The sequence below is a fragment of the Neomonachus schauinslandi genome, chromosome 14 (assembly GCF_002201575.2).
Source record: "Neomonachus schauinslandi chromosome 14, ASM220157v2, whole genome shotgun sequence".
Taxonomy (NCBI): domain Eukaryota; kingdom Metazoa; phylum Chordata; class Mammalia; order Carnivora; family Phocidae; genus Neomonachus; species Neomonachus schauinslandi.
Window position 1 is genome coordinate 21,626,655 of NC_058416.1, and position 13,783 is coordinate 21,640,437.

The 13,783-nt window shown below is 37.8% G+C and overlaps 1 protein-coding gene and 2 non-coding genes across 3 annotated transcripts in view; 1 reads left to right on the plus strand and 2 right to left on the minus strand.

The window, feature by feature from the left end:
• Positions 1–13,783, minus strand: part of DCC (DCC netrin 1 receptor) — a 773,306-nt gene that overhangs the window by 369,357 nt on the left and 390,166 nt on the right. Inside the window, exon 8 of the mRNA XM_044921252.1 lies at positions 2,185–2,341. Coding sequence (XP_044777187.1) covers positions 2,185–2,341 — 157 coding nt within the window. The remainder of the gene's footprint in view (positions 1–2,184; positions 2,342–13,783) is intronic.
• LOC123326698 lies at positions 4,573–4,676 on the minus strand. Its single transcript, XR_006541267.1, has one exon. It is a non-coding gene; the product is annotated as a small nucleolar RNA U13 (small nucleolar RNA).
• Positions 7,476–7,665, plus strand: LOC123326703. The gene has a single exon (XR_006541272.1). It is a non-coding gene; the product is annotated as a U2 spliceosomal RNA (small nuclear RNA).

The following is a 13,783-nucleotide window of genomic DNA, read 5'->3' on the forward strand; positions in this document are numbered from 1 at the left end:
TCCCACGCTGCCACCAACCCCCAAAATATAACACCTTTGTAGATGTATCAAACAGGTTACATTTCCCTTGGCTGGTAAACTTTACAGAAAGTGAATGCAGTCTGCATTCAAGGATGAAGGAAGAAACTGCCTCATCCCAGAATACCCTGCCTACCAATGGGGGTCCATTTTAGACTGGTTCTATATAGGAGGAGGTTTAATATGGAAGAAAAGATATGGATCTCAGGATTCAGCCAAATCAACAGACCAACATTTATGTAGATCCTAGTTGCCCTACCAAAATCCTCATCTCTTGAGGAACATAATGATGACATTCCATCCTTATGTGAGAGGCACAGTAGGTTTGCAGAGTACATTTGTAAATAGGTGTTGTTCTCTACAGAATTTTGGGATTTGGAAACACAGTGTTTCTCTGAAGCAAATTGAGCTTTTACATGTTGATCTCTTTGGCTGCCTTTAATTGGCAATACAGAAAACCCAAATGTTGATGAGGAGAGAAAGTAAAAAAAATGCCCAAGGAATAGAATGGAAAGGTCTATTAAGAAAGCTTCCTTGCTTTTCTGATTCCTTCTTTTTTTTAAAGTTTTTATTTAAATTTCAGTTAGTTAACATATTAGTAATATTAGTTTTGGTGTCTGATTCCTTCTAAGTGAAATGTTTACAGAGTGGCTTTATGCTTTAATCTTTTTTTTCAAGATTTTATTTATTTATTTATTTATTTATTTATTTGACAGAGAGAGAGAGAGAGAGAGCACAAGCAGGGGGAGCAGCAGGGAGAGGGAGAAGCAGGCTCCCACTGAGCAGAGAGCCTGACGTGGGGCTCGATCCCAGGACCCTGGGATCATGATCTGAGCTGAAGGGAGACACTTAACCAACTGAGCCACCCAGTGGCCCCTATGCTTTAATCTTAAATAAAATTTCCCAAACCTGAACATGTTTATATTCAAATGTACTTGCTCAACTGTCAATAATTAATGATATATAATAATGATACCAGCCATATAGGCATCCAAATAAATATTTCAAAATGCCATTTCAAACGATACGGCAAACTAGATACTATATGAAAAACCCTTCTGTTATGGCACATCGAAAATGCAGACTCAGCTGAGCATGGAGCCTGATGTGGGGCTCCATCTCATAACCCTGAGATCATAACCTGAGCTGAAACCAAGGCTCGGATGTCTAATTGACTGTGCCACCCAGGTGCCCCCACAATTTATTCTTATAGAAGAAATTGGAATTTACCTAATATCAAATTAGACTTACAAATCAAACTTCAAAGTCTTAAAATCATGAAACATTTCAAGGAGAAAGTGTTGAGAAAAATCAAGAACAGTAATAGATTGTAATCTTGAAACCAGACATATACAGAACACATCTGCCTACAAGTGGCAAGTGAAAAGAGGAACAACATGGGGTGTCTGGGTGGCTCAGTTGGTTAAGTGTCAGACTCTTGATTTTGGCTCAGGTCACGATCTCAGGATCGTGATATCTAGCCCTGCATCAGGTTCCACACTTAGCATGGAGTCTGCTTAAGATTCTCTCTCTCCCTCTTCCTCTGGTCCTCCTCTCTCTCTCTCTCTCTCAAATAATAAATAAATAAAACCTTTAAAAAAGAGAGAAATAATAATTTCTACCAAATATTAGATACTCCTGTATGGCCTTTACATATGCAACCTAATTTAATCCTAACAAAAACTTTGAGAGCTAAGTATTATTATTCACTCTTTATTATACAGTAAAGTCAGGCTCAGAGAAATTATGTGGTTTTCTTGAGATCACATGATGTCAATGACAGAGTTGGGATTACAACCTGGCTACTGTGGTTCTTTCATATCCTGTTCTGTTAATATACAGCCTAATTCTGTTTTCTGTTTATCACTTTGAAAATCAAGGAAATAAAAAAAAAAAACCTGGTTATTATATATTCACATGCTTGTCTTCTTTCAAGGAAGTTTCCTATAAATCCTATAAATGACTTTATTTGATGCTTTAAACAATCCCACTTTAAAAAAACACACACAGACCATGGAGGTATATTATCTCTGCATACTGATCAGTGATGGGCAGAGCTGAGATTCCACATGGTCTCCAAAGTCCCTGCTCAAGATCTCCTGCAGTTGCCTTTATGCCACAGTATACATCTAAAGAGATGGTGGATTAGGTATTGGTAGCACCTACCTGTTGTCACCTTCTCTGGAGAAAAAGACCGTGAAGGTTTGAATGTTCCCTTTTGCTTCTGCAGGTGGGCGCCAGCTGAGACGGACAAACCGACTGGAAACCAACACAGGGACCACATCTCTGGGAGCAGAAGGGAGGACACTAGAGCTTGGGATAGCTAGGGAGGAAGAAGAGGAGGCTGTCAGAGGTGTTGGTGCCATGGACGGGAAATGTGCAGGAAGGCAAAACATTAGCAAACATAGAATGGTCCATTCTAAAGGAAGGAAAAAACACAAGGGAAAGCAATCAAACTAATGGAATCAAAGATATATTAGAATTCCTTGGAACTTATGAAAGGGTGGCTAATTAATAACATATATGATTCTACTGCATATTTGTCCAATTTCCATTACTAATGGGATCCATAACAAAAAATGTTCTGTTTAGGCATGACACAGAGACACATAGCCATGGATAAATGCCTCAGGTAACCAAGCAGTTATTGTAAAACCTTATTCTACTCAGAGACTGTTTATCCTGTTTTAGATACAATTTGAAGGAACAGCAAATCAAAGTCAATGGAAGCTAACCAAAAGTAGAAAGAGTTATTACAGACTACCTGCTGGAAAGGAACTGACAGAAAAAAAATTCTACCAGACATAAAGATACACAATTGTCCCACGCTGGTAGAGTATCACTGCATGTATGGCAAAATTTAACAATTGTTATTCACAGGAATAAATCATCCACAATTGAAGAACTCATTTTTTAAATATTCGGGGCATTTATAATCTATAATAGAATTTTCTATTAAATGTGTATATTCATAATTCATCTTCTTATTTTTCTCAAGTTCCCAAGGGTAGGAAACATATGTTTCATTTTGACAGGTGATTTCTAGCCCCAAATCACAAGGACCCATTTGCCTACATTTAATCTTCAAACTGGCTTTTGTGGGCTATTTTCTCTAGTTCTTATCAAAATTAGTCTCCATCCTTACATTCACTTTCTCCAGGGGCTGGCTGAATCATTATTCCTACTGTGCACTCACTCCTGTTAGCTAGAAAATCCACTGGGGTGAGGGCAGCTCTCTCATTTCCCAATGGTTCCAGAAACATTATCAATGGACAATACATACCAGTTACATACAGAAATAAGTTTTAAAGAACTGCAGAAAGCTTTCAGAGTTATTTCTGGCTCCATATATTTGTAGCCAACTTCTTTACATGTAAAATTTCCCCTTGCTTTTTTGGTCAACACAGTATTTGAAACAAATGATAGGCGGGCAGCAAGTTAGTCAATCTTCTGTGGAGAGTGGTGAGGGGAGAGAGAAGATTGATGCCCGGATATGTAGCATCTGTCTCAAAAATGTGGGTGATATTAAGCCTCCTGACAAAAACCTGTACTTCCACATACCATGGACATCTCAAAGTAGCACACTTTATGTGAATTTATCCTCCCCACCCCCTTCACTGTCCACTCAGCCTGCTTCTCCTCCTGGGCTGCTCAACTCAGTTGTATCTACACTGTCCTCACAACGGTACAGCCCAGAAGCCTAAAAGGTATCCCCTCCCCTGACTCTCTCTCACTCATCCTTTCTAGGATTCTTCCTCGTGGACATCTGGTAAACCTACTCCATGTTAGCTCCACCGCCACACCATCATTCTGTCTTCCTAGAACTGTCACAGCTATCTCTGCTTTCTCCAGCTCCTCTGCTTTCCTTCCACTCATCTCCCTCAAATGTATTCTGTGTACAGACAGCATCCTGAATAAGCTTGTAAAAAGACACATCTGGTCATATTACTCTACTATTTATTTATCCTCAGGGTCTACTCTTTACCTCAGGAAATCCCTGAACTTTGAAATGGGCCTATTGGCCTGGCTCTTGTTGATCACTTTTCTTAGTTTGGTTTCCTCCACAAGGAGGCCCTGAGAAATGGATTTAAGTGCAAATAGTTTATTTGGAAGGTGATCCAAGGAAGTTGGGAAGTGAGACAGCAGGGAGGAAAGCCTAGAAAAAAATGACTTAGCTGCCAGTTAGCACTGTGAGAAATTGGATGGCAACTCCACGGGGGGCTCTGCAGGCCAGTGTGGCCCCGGCCTCTAGGTTATCTGTCTTGAAAGAAGCGGGCTGAGGTGATTATCCACCACTCCTCCACCACTGATTGAGGGTATTCCAAGGGCCATTCTGTATAACAGCCTAGTGTATTTCTGTTGCCAGAAAAATACCACTTTGGGGAGAGGCTTGCAAAGTTTCCACAGTAAGCAGCATCCATTAGCTCTACTCATCCAAAAAATATGCCTATCCAATGCCAGCCCTTCTAGGTACAGAGGAGTCAATGGCAAAAAAATAGGCGAGGGCATTCCTCATCAAGCTCACATGGAGGCTCCCTGGCTTTCTCCCCCCCGCATCAGATGGGGAATGTGCTCAGTTCATAACAAGGTTTGAGGGAGGAACATGCCACACAACAGCATGAACACCTAATCATCACACCTATGAATGATAAGAGGATCTGGAGGCTCCTTGGCTTTTTGCTGCTTGCACTAAGCAGGCTCTCCCCATGTGGATCCACTTTTGACTCCCCGAAGACTTCCCATAGCAGCTCCCACTCTAACAGACCCATCTCATCCACCTAACTCCTACTGTCCCCCTTCACTTAGTTTAGTGTTATCTCCTCTAGAAAGAATGACCCAAAGTATTTGCAAAATATCTAACAAATGATAGTTAATATCTATAATATAAAACAAGTCCAAAAATCAATATAATAATAAAGAATCTTATTTTAAAGTAGGGTTCAACATGACAGTAAAAGAAATGTGCATTAAAATAAAATCTAAAAAGTCTGTCAGAATAAAGTATATTAAAAAAAATCTGTCAGAGTAGTAAGACTTTAAAGAATGTTAGTATCTAGGGTTGGTCAGGATGTGACACTCTCTTACACTGTCGGCTGAAGTTTGTAAGAGTAGCCTTTTTAGCAGATAATTTGGCAAAGTCCTTTAAAATGAAAAATATTCAGGGCGCCTGGGTGGCTCAGATGGTTAAGCGTCTGCCTTCGGCTCAGGTCATGATCTCAGGGTCCTGGGATCGAGTCCCGCATCGGGCTCCCTGCTCCTTGGGAGCCTGCTTCTCGCTCTGCCTCTCTCTCTCATGAATAAATAAATAAAATCTTTAAAAAAATAAAATAAAATAAAATGAAAAATATTCATACATCAGACCATTCTCAGGTTTATAAATTTATCATCTAAAACACCCCCAAGTAACCCCTTTATGCATGCATCCTTGCAAAATCATAGCTCATTTTCTCAAAATGTAATACCTATATATCTTCCAGTTTAAAGCAAATGGGATCATTACTAGATTTTTTTTTCTACAAAAGATTTTCTAAAAACAAAATGTGATCCATGATGACTTACAAAAATCTTTTGAGAATTCTCAAGAAGTTAGACAAATTCGTTTTAAAAGAACAGGAGAGAAATTTTCAATTCCTTTTTCCCCAAAAGTCCCTCACTTAGAGATGGTATCGCATAAAAAATGGGGTGGTTTCCCCACCTATTCAGGGGCTGCCGAGAGGTAGAGCAATGGGAGTCTGCGCACGGATGCTTTTCTCCTCAGGCTTCCAAGAGTGCCTTCTCACAGAGATAGTCTAGACGCAGATGACACAGATAAAGCTCAGAATAGAATTAATCATGGACTCTTTTACCTCAATTTAAACAGTCCTCATATGAAAAGGAACAGACACATTTTTAACAAAGGGATGACTTCTTTATACAGGGAATTAATTTTGTTCTTACTAATCCTCCATGCTTTCTCTCAACAGTAACTCCTCTCCACATAACATCTCAATAAGGAATCAATCAGGACTTTTTTTCTTTGCTCTTGGAGGCCTAATCTCCAGTCTGGCCCTAATCTCCCTGGCCCTTACCGCTGCCATGGTTACAGATTCTTTATCTGTTGTCATGGAGAAGAGGAGGCGAATTTACCATACTATAACATAGTCTTTTTTAAAATTTATTTATAAGAATCTCTTTACTAAAAAAAAAAAAAAAAGAAGAAGAAAAAAAGAAAAAAAAAAGATTATCATAATAAAATCCAGGAAAAGGAAGTGATTTCTGAAAATAATAGAAATTCAAAGAATAGTTCTGAAACTTTGGTTTCTAAGTTACTCGTTACTACTACTACTATTTTATGATGTCAGTGCAATAGCCTTGGTAACAATTACATTATTGGGTTAATTTTTTTATAAAGCCATGTCCTGTCTAGATACCAGAGAGTTTGTTTCTCTTAGAATTTTACTATGTAATGTTTACAGACATTAATTTTTCCCTGAGCTTATTAACTGCCTGACCTCCACTCCCTATGAGGCACATGAATGATGATAAGATGTATTCACAAAAACACAAAAATATTTAATTTGCATTAAACATCAAACAAGCAATAGGCTTATTTCCTTGTCATTCCCCATACTGTTAACTAAGATACTATAAATGTAACCACCAGATCAACTAGATCTTTTATTCACATCATCTCGTTATTAGCCCGAAGATTTAAGTAAAATATAAATAAGTAACATTAGGGGCACCTGGGGGGGGCTCAGTCGTTAAGCATCTGCCTTCGGCTCAGGTCGTGATCCCGGGGTCCTGGGATCGAGCCCCGCATCGGGCTCCCTGCTCAGGGGAGAGCCTGCTTCTCCCTCTCCCACTCCCCCTGCTTGTGTTCCCTCTCTTGCTGTGTCTCTCTCTGTCAAATAAATAAATAAAATCTTTAAAAATAAATAAATAAATAACATTAGGGAAATTAAAGGAACATTTAATTGTTCTCAGGGCAAACTTTATTTCTTTTCCTTTTGTATTTTTTTCTTATTGTTCTCTTGACCCCAAACTCTAGCTTTTAATTTCCAAACGAAGAAGTAGATAAAATTTACATTTTGGTTTAAAGTTTTTATAGTTCACAAAGTAATTTTGCAAACTTAAGAAAAAGATGCTTGGCTGTATATGGTTGAAATTACAAAGAATAACAATTTTTTTCTAAAGTTTCATGTTATTTCCAATATTCAAAGAATCATGGCTTTCTAGCTAGTATATTGAGAACTTTAGTAAAACTAAGAAATGTGAATTAAAAAAAATAATGATTTGAAACCACTTTTTATTTTAACTTAATATGAATAGAAGTTAATGATCTCCATAATATTTCATTAAATTTTAATCCTTACATAAAAGAATTTATTGGGTTAGTCTCTAAAATGGAATAATCAATATTTATTGAATGTCTATCAAGTTCCTACTGTTATGCTTGAAGTGAGGAATTATTTTTAATTGTTTCTCTGCATTTTAGTGAAGATCAAGTGTAGTATCTGTTCTTATCAGTTTAGTATCTGATATGTTCTCTATCCCAGGACATGTATTCAGTGGATTTTTGGAGCAGGGAGATGGAATAGGAGCTTGCTCCATCCACTCCATACATGGACCTAGTATTGCAGTACTTCCAGGAATGGTGCACCCCCTCCACGCACAAAAATTATTTTTAAACTCCGGATTTTTCCCTAAGAGAATAGGAAACTACTTTTTAAGACATAAGGTATATACATGTAAGACAATTACTAAGTTTGTGATAGTCTCTTATTTATAAACAAATTCCATCCTAAATTTTCAGTAGGGTGGTTGTTTAGAAATCAGACATACTATCTCATTAAACCATTTCTAGTCTGTTCCCAGAAACCTATTTAAAGATTTTATTTATTTATTTGAGAGAGAGAATGAGAGAGAGAGAGCACATGAGAGGGGGGAGGGGCAGAGGGAGAAGCAGACTCCCTGCTGAGCAGGGAGCCCGATGTGAGACTCGATCCCGGGACTCCAGGATCATGACCTGAGCCAAAGGCGGTCACTTAACCAACTGAGCCACCCAGGCGCCCTCCCAGAAACCTATTTATCATTTTACAAACTATCATAGTAGTAGTGCTATGGAATTGGATCATACATATATGAATTTTCTTTGGTGAATCAATTTATGCATCCAATCATTAATCCATTCAATATCTATGGAAGGATTACTATGTGTCAGGCATTGAGTGAAGGCCTTTTTAAACCCATCTCCCAATTCCAGAGAGGAAAACCAGCTCAGTCATTAGTAATTCTCCCTGCCCCAGCTTCACCGACAAGGATCCATCTCCTCCCACTTCCCACAATTCTTCTCCCATCCCAGCTCTATGCTCTCATTTGTCTTGGGCAGAAGTAAGCCTGAGAAGGACACAGGGGAAGGTCTCTGGGGTCACTGACCTTAATCGGTTCCACGAAGACCTCATGCTTTCACCTCTGCTACTTTTGTGTGCTGCAACCTGAGCTGGAATGTCACCATTCCTGCCCTGGCTTAGAAGACTCTTTTTCTGGACTTTCACAGGAATAGAAGAAGTCCCTTCTGGAAACTTCTTTTTTTTCTTAAAGATTTTATTTATTTATTTGAGAGAGAGAGAATGAGAGACAGAGAGCATGAGAAGGAGGAAGGTCAGAGGGAGAAGCAGACTCCCTGCCGAGCAGGGAGCCCGATGCGGGACTCGATCCCGGGACTCCAGGATCATGACCTGAGCCGAAGGCAGTCGCTTAACCAACTGAGCCACCCAGGCGCCCCACCTTCTGGAAACTTCTTACACTGAACTCTAATGGTCTAGTCATTTTTTTGGTATCTTATACCAAATTGTATTCTCTGTAAGAGTAGAAGCAAAGTTTACACTGTTCACCAATCTAATCCCCAAATCTAGTACCATATGTTTAGTGACATCCTAGGCATACAATACATTCTTGTAGTGTTAACTAAATGAAAGGCATTGCACAATTGTGAAATTATAATGTTGAGACTCTAAGAAATTTCCTTTCAAAACCCTCAAAAATGGGTATTTGAGGTTATGTACTGGAAGGGGACAGAGCTATTACTACAAGCTGGTCATGCTAATCATTATTACTCTGCTAATAAATTACAAAGTAGATTAAAAAGCTGAACTCTGAGGAAGGTTCCAAGGGAATGTAGATTTATGATGAGACTACTTCATTTCAGACCAAATGAGAAGGGAACATGTTCCTAAAATCCAACTATGTGTCAAAAAATGTAGAAGATGTGTTCATACAGGAATAATTCTTAAGAGAAATAACGCTTTCATTACAAAGCAGAGCAGAAGCCTGAGAAGTTTGAGCTGATCTATGCAACCAGAAAAGAACCTGGGGATCTGTTATAGGAAGTGTGATTGTTATCCGCAAACTATATATCAAAGAGAATTGCCAGGACAAGGTTATATGGTAAGAAGAATTACCTGTGTCCACACAAAGATATAAGATGAAAAAAAAAAAAATTCTAGAAGGTATTATCATATCAGCAAAGATAACTACATCTCTCAGAGTTTGTAGTCTTTTCAAAAGACAAAATGAGAGGAAAATAATATCTGGTAAACTGGTCAACCTAGACATGTGTGAACCAATTATATTCTTTATTTTCATTTTGTTTATTTAAGGAAGTAGCTTTTAAAAGGGTTTATCCAGAATGGAGCAGACCTCAGGCAGCTTGGGAAGGTGGCTAGTCCAACCTTTTTGTAAACAAGTGGATTCAACTAGAAAACCACAATTAAATAGATGGGAATTGGATCCCTGCTCTGCTACTCTGAGACTATGTGACTTGGAAAGCTATTTAGCTTCTCTGATCCCTACACTCCACATTTAAAAACTGATCCAATTTATTTGACATGCAGGGCTATGTGATGATGTAAAATGGGTTTAAAGGGCTCTCACAGTACCTGGCATATTATAAATACTCAGCGAATGGTTATTGTTATTTATCTGTCCTCAGATTCAGAAAACAGTCTGCTTCTGTTGACCCAGTTTCATGATATCTGGTTGAAAATCTAGGATCCCTACTGGAAAGGCTTTGGGAAGGATTTGGGCTACTTCTGATAGGTCAAGTGAGTTGGGGACAAGGGTGCTTCCTCCATGCAAGGATAGGACTTGGTCATCTCAATATCTCTCCCTATTTCCTTTATCAGGTTGCAGAAAAAATTCATCCTTTGTTTTCCCTTTTTTGTCATCCTACATGTCTACTTCAGTAAGAATGTACTTCATTTCAGGTCTCTTCTCTCTTTGTATTTTCTTACTAATCATTGTACCCTTCCCATCTGTCACTATTCAAGGCTTTGTGAAGCCACCTTTAATCATCTCTCTCATCAATGTCTCTTCCTGGCATCTTTCATCAACTGTAGGAAAGCTCCACTTCTACCCAGTCCCCAGCTCCCTTTGTTTCCATCTTTCCCTTGAGTTTATGTCATTGAATTGCTAGTTATTATTTATCCCTTCTCCATGCCCAGGGACCCCAAATGTGCCATTTCAATCATTCCCCTGTCACCAGAGCTTCCTCTAGGGATAAAGACTGACAGGCTGTGACATCTCCCCTTCCATCTCTCATGTGCCTTTATCAACATTCACCTTGTCCTAGCCATATGGTGCTTTGTCCCGGGCTGCCATGCAATCCTCTTCTCCAGCCATGGAGAACACCTAAAGAACTCATGCATTGCTGATACAAATCAGCATGGTAGGCTTTAAGAAGCAGTGTTCTTTTTTTTTTTTTCCATGCAATTTCCTTTGGTAATAAGACACTACCAAGATAAAATAACTAACAAGCTGTGTTGTTAAGAAAAAAATAATTGGATCAGTGTTAGGTAGTCTTAATTTTTTTTTAAGTTTTTAAGTTTTTTAAGTTTTTGTATGAATTTTTGTGGTAAGAAACCCAAGTAAAAGTAAGTTGAAAATAATACAAATTAAGTAGGAAGAACTAAAAGTTTAAGTTACTCTCTTTAGTAATATAGATACTATTAAGAACTGCTTTTACTATTTCTGGATACTAAGTCACCCACCGCTCAAAAAAAAAGGTGCAATCTCGCTTGATGGCTCAGTTAGTTCTACTAATGGCAAATTTCCAACTTTGTCCATGGGATTTAAAATAAATTTTAAAATAATTTATTTAAAGTTACCATATAAGTGTACCCGTGGAAATGCTCATTGCCAGGATGGGCTAGTTTCAGTGTTCTGAAATGCCTCTGAGAATCAGAATTTCAGAACAACACACTCACCAAATGCTATCTTTCTGGTAGACAAGAAGAGAAAGAGTGTGGGAGGCAGCATCTCAGGCCAGGAGTGCATTGACAGGGCATGGAGGTTTATTAAGCATCCATGGGCAGTACACTTGGCTCTAACCCCTAGCTACTCATCCTCAAATTTTATAGCCTCCAAAACATATTAAAGGGAAATAAAAAAGAATAAAAGAGGATATAAAACTAAGATAAATTATTACTTATTCCAATTATGTTTATACAAGTAGAGCCTTATATCACCACTATGAAGTCACTGAAAAACTATAGGGGGACACAGAATGCATATGAGAGATGTTTCCTTAGAACCCTCTTTCTTTTTTAGTTCGATACATTAGAGGAAGAGAAAGAGAGAGAGCGAGAGACAGAAAGAGAGGAGAGCACAAGCAAGAGAGGCAATCCAATTCTATTTAGTCCCTTTTCTGGGAAGTGAGATGGTGAGCATGGAGAACTTGCAGCCACAGTTGAGTGATCACTCACATAAGCTCACATTTTTTTTTTTCTTTTTTAATGTACCGAAGTAAGGAAAATGATAGTAAAGCTGTAAACCATAAAAGAGGCTTATTGGCCTGAACCTAGCACTCATACTTCAAATCCATTAAGTAGGCAAACAAAAGGAATAACCATCAGAGATGATTAGGTAATAAAAACACATTATATAATCATAAATTGTGGTTGTGAATCAAATTCCAGTATTCTTTTTGGTGACTCTAAATAGAACAGTATTAATTCCCACAGAAAAAGATGGGTCTTTTACAAAGTCTTGTTTGATTTTTTAAATAATAAATGTGTTGATTTACCCAAAGGCCCATTTCAATTTGAATTATGGTTGGCAAATCTATTGAATAATTCCAAATATAACATACAGCATGTATTATTTTGAAATATAGGACACAGGTATTCAGCTATGATAATAAATGTATCTATTTCAAGTTTAATTCTTGGTTGCTATTACAACTAAAGCAAAATATATGTTTGACCTATGTTCATCATCATGAAGATGTATGATGGATGACATTTTTTCTGGAGCAAAGTGAAAAGAATCCTAGGATTGCAATTAGGAGGTAAGTTATATTGTCTTTCACTCAGTAGCTGGACAGATAGCTTCTAGGTTAAGGTAGGTTATAAGAGTGCTACCACTAAGGTTCTATCATGCTGGGAAACAAAGTATCTTCCATCTTTGTCTCTTTTTCCTGTTTGTTTTCCTACTTATTTCTCTCTTTTTTTCTCTGAAGCTGATTCATCCAAATGTGAAACAGAATCTGGAACCCAATGGCAGTTTCACAGCCCACTTTGGGGATAATGGCTGTATTTAAAGATAACATAATACAGAAAAAAAAAAGTTTGGAATTAGGATGTTAAAACAATGGAATTCTGTGCCAGAGTCACTACTGACAATACAACCTTATTATAAGGTCTTCTGTCTCTGAATTTTTTTCCATCATCAAAACCTATGGGGAGGCAGTTGTGAGAATATGACAAAAAAAAAAAACCCATAAAGAAAAATAAATATTACCATATTGAAATTAAAGCTTTTGTATGGAAAAGCATAATGAATGAGGTTGAAATATGCATGAGAAACTGAACAATATTTTTAGTAATATTACAAAGGACTGATTTTCCTAATGTGCAAACAGTTGTCACAAATTAACTAAACTAATCAAGAGAAGAAAGCAAGTAAGAAGGGCAGTCAGAAAAGATGGGAAAATAGTATAAGTATATGCAACTTTCATTTCAATATGTTTGAAAATTCTTATTATCTCCTCAGATAATGACTAATTCCACCAAAAATAATTATGTCACTATAAGGGATGTCAGCATAAAAATAAAAAGTACTGGAGCACCTGGGTGGCTCACTCAGTTAAGCATCTGACTGGAGATTTCGGCCCAGGTCATGAGATTGAGCCCCATGTCAGGCTCTGCACTCAGCAGGGAGTCTGCTTCTCTCCCTCTCCCACTGGTCTTCCCTCCCACCCCCACTCACATGAGCCCTCTTTGTGTCATTTTCAAGTTCTTTCACCAGTGTTTTATAATTTCCAGATTATAGATCGTTCATCTCTTTGGTTAGGTTTATTTTTAGGTATCTTATTTTTGGTGCAATTGTAAATGGGATGGTTTTCTTAATTTCTCTTTCTGCTACTTCATTATTAGTGTATAGAAATGCAAGAGTTTTCTGTACATTGATTTTGTATCCTGTGATTTTACTAAATTCATTTATCAGTTCTAGCAATTTCTTTGATGGGAGTTTTTAGGGTTTTCTATATATAGTATCATGTCATCTGCAACTAGTGAAAATTTTACTTATTGTTTACTAATTTGGATACCTTTTATTTCTTTTTGTTGTCTGATTGCTGTGGCTGGGACTTCTAGTACTGTGTTGAATAAACATGGTGAGAGTGGACATCTTTGTCTTGTTCCTGACCTTAGGGAAAAGTTCTCTGTTTTTTCCCATTAAAGATGATGCTAGCTTCACATTTTTCATACATGGGCTTTATTATGTT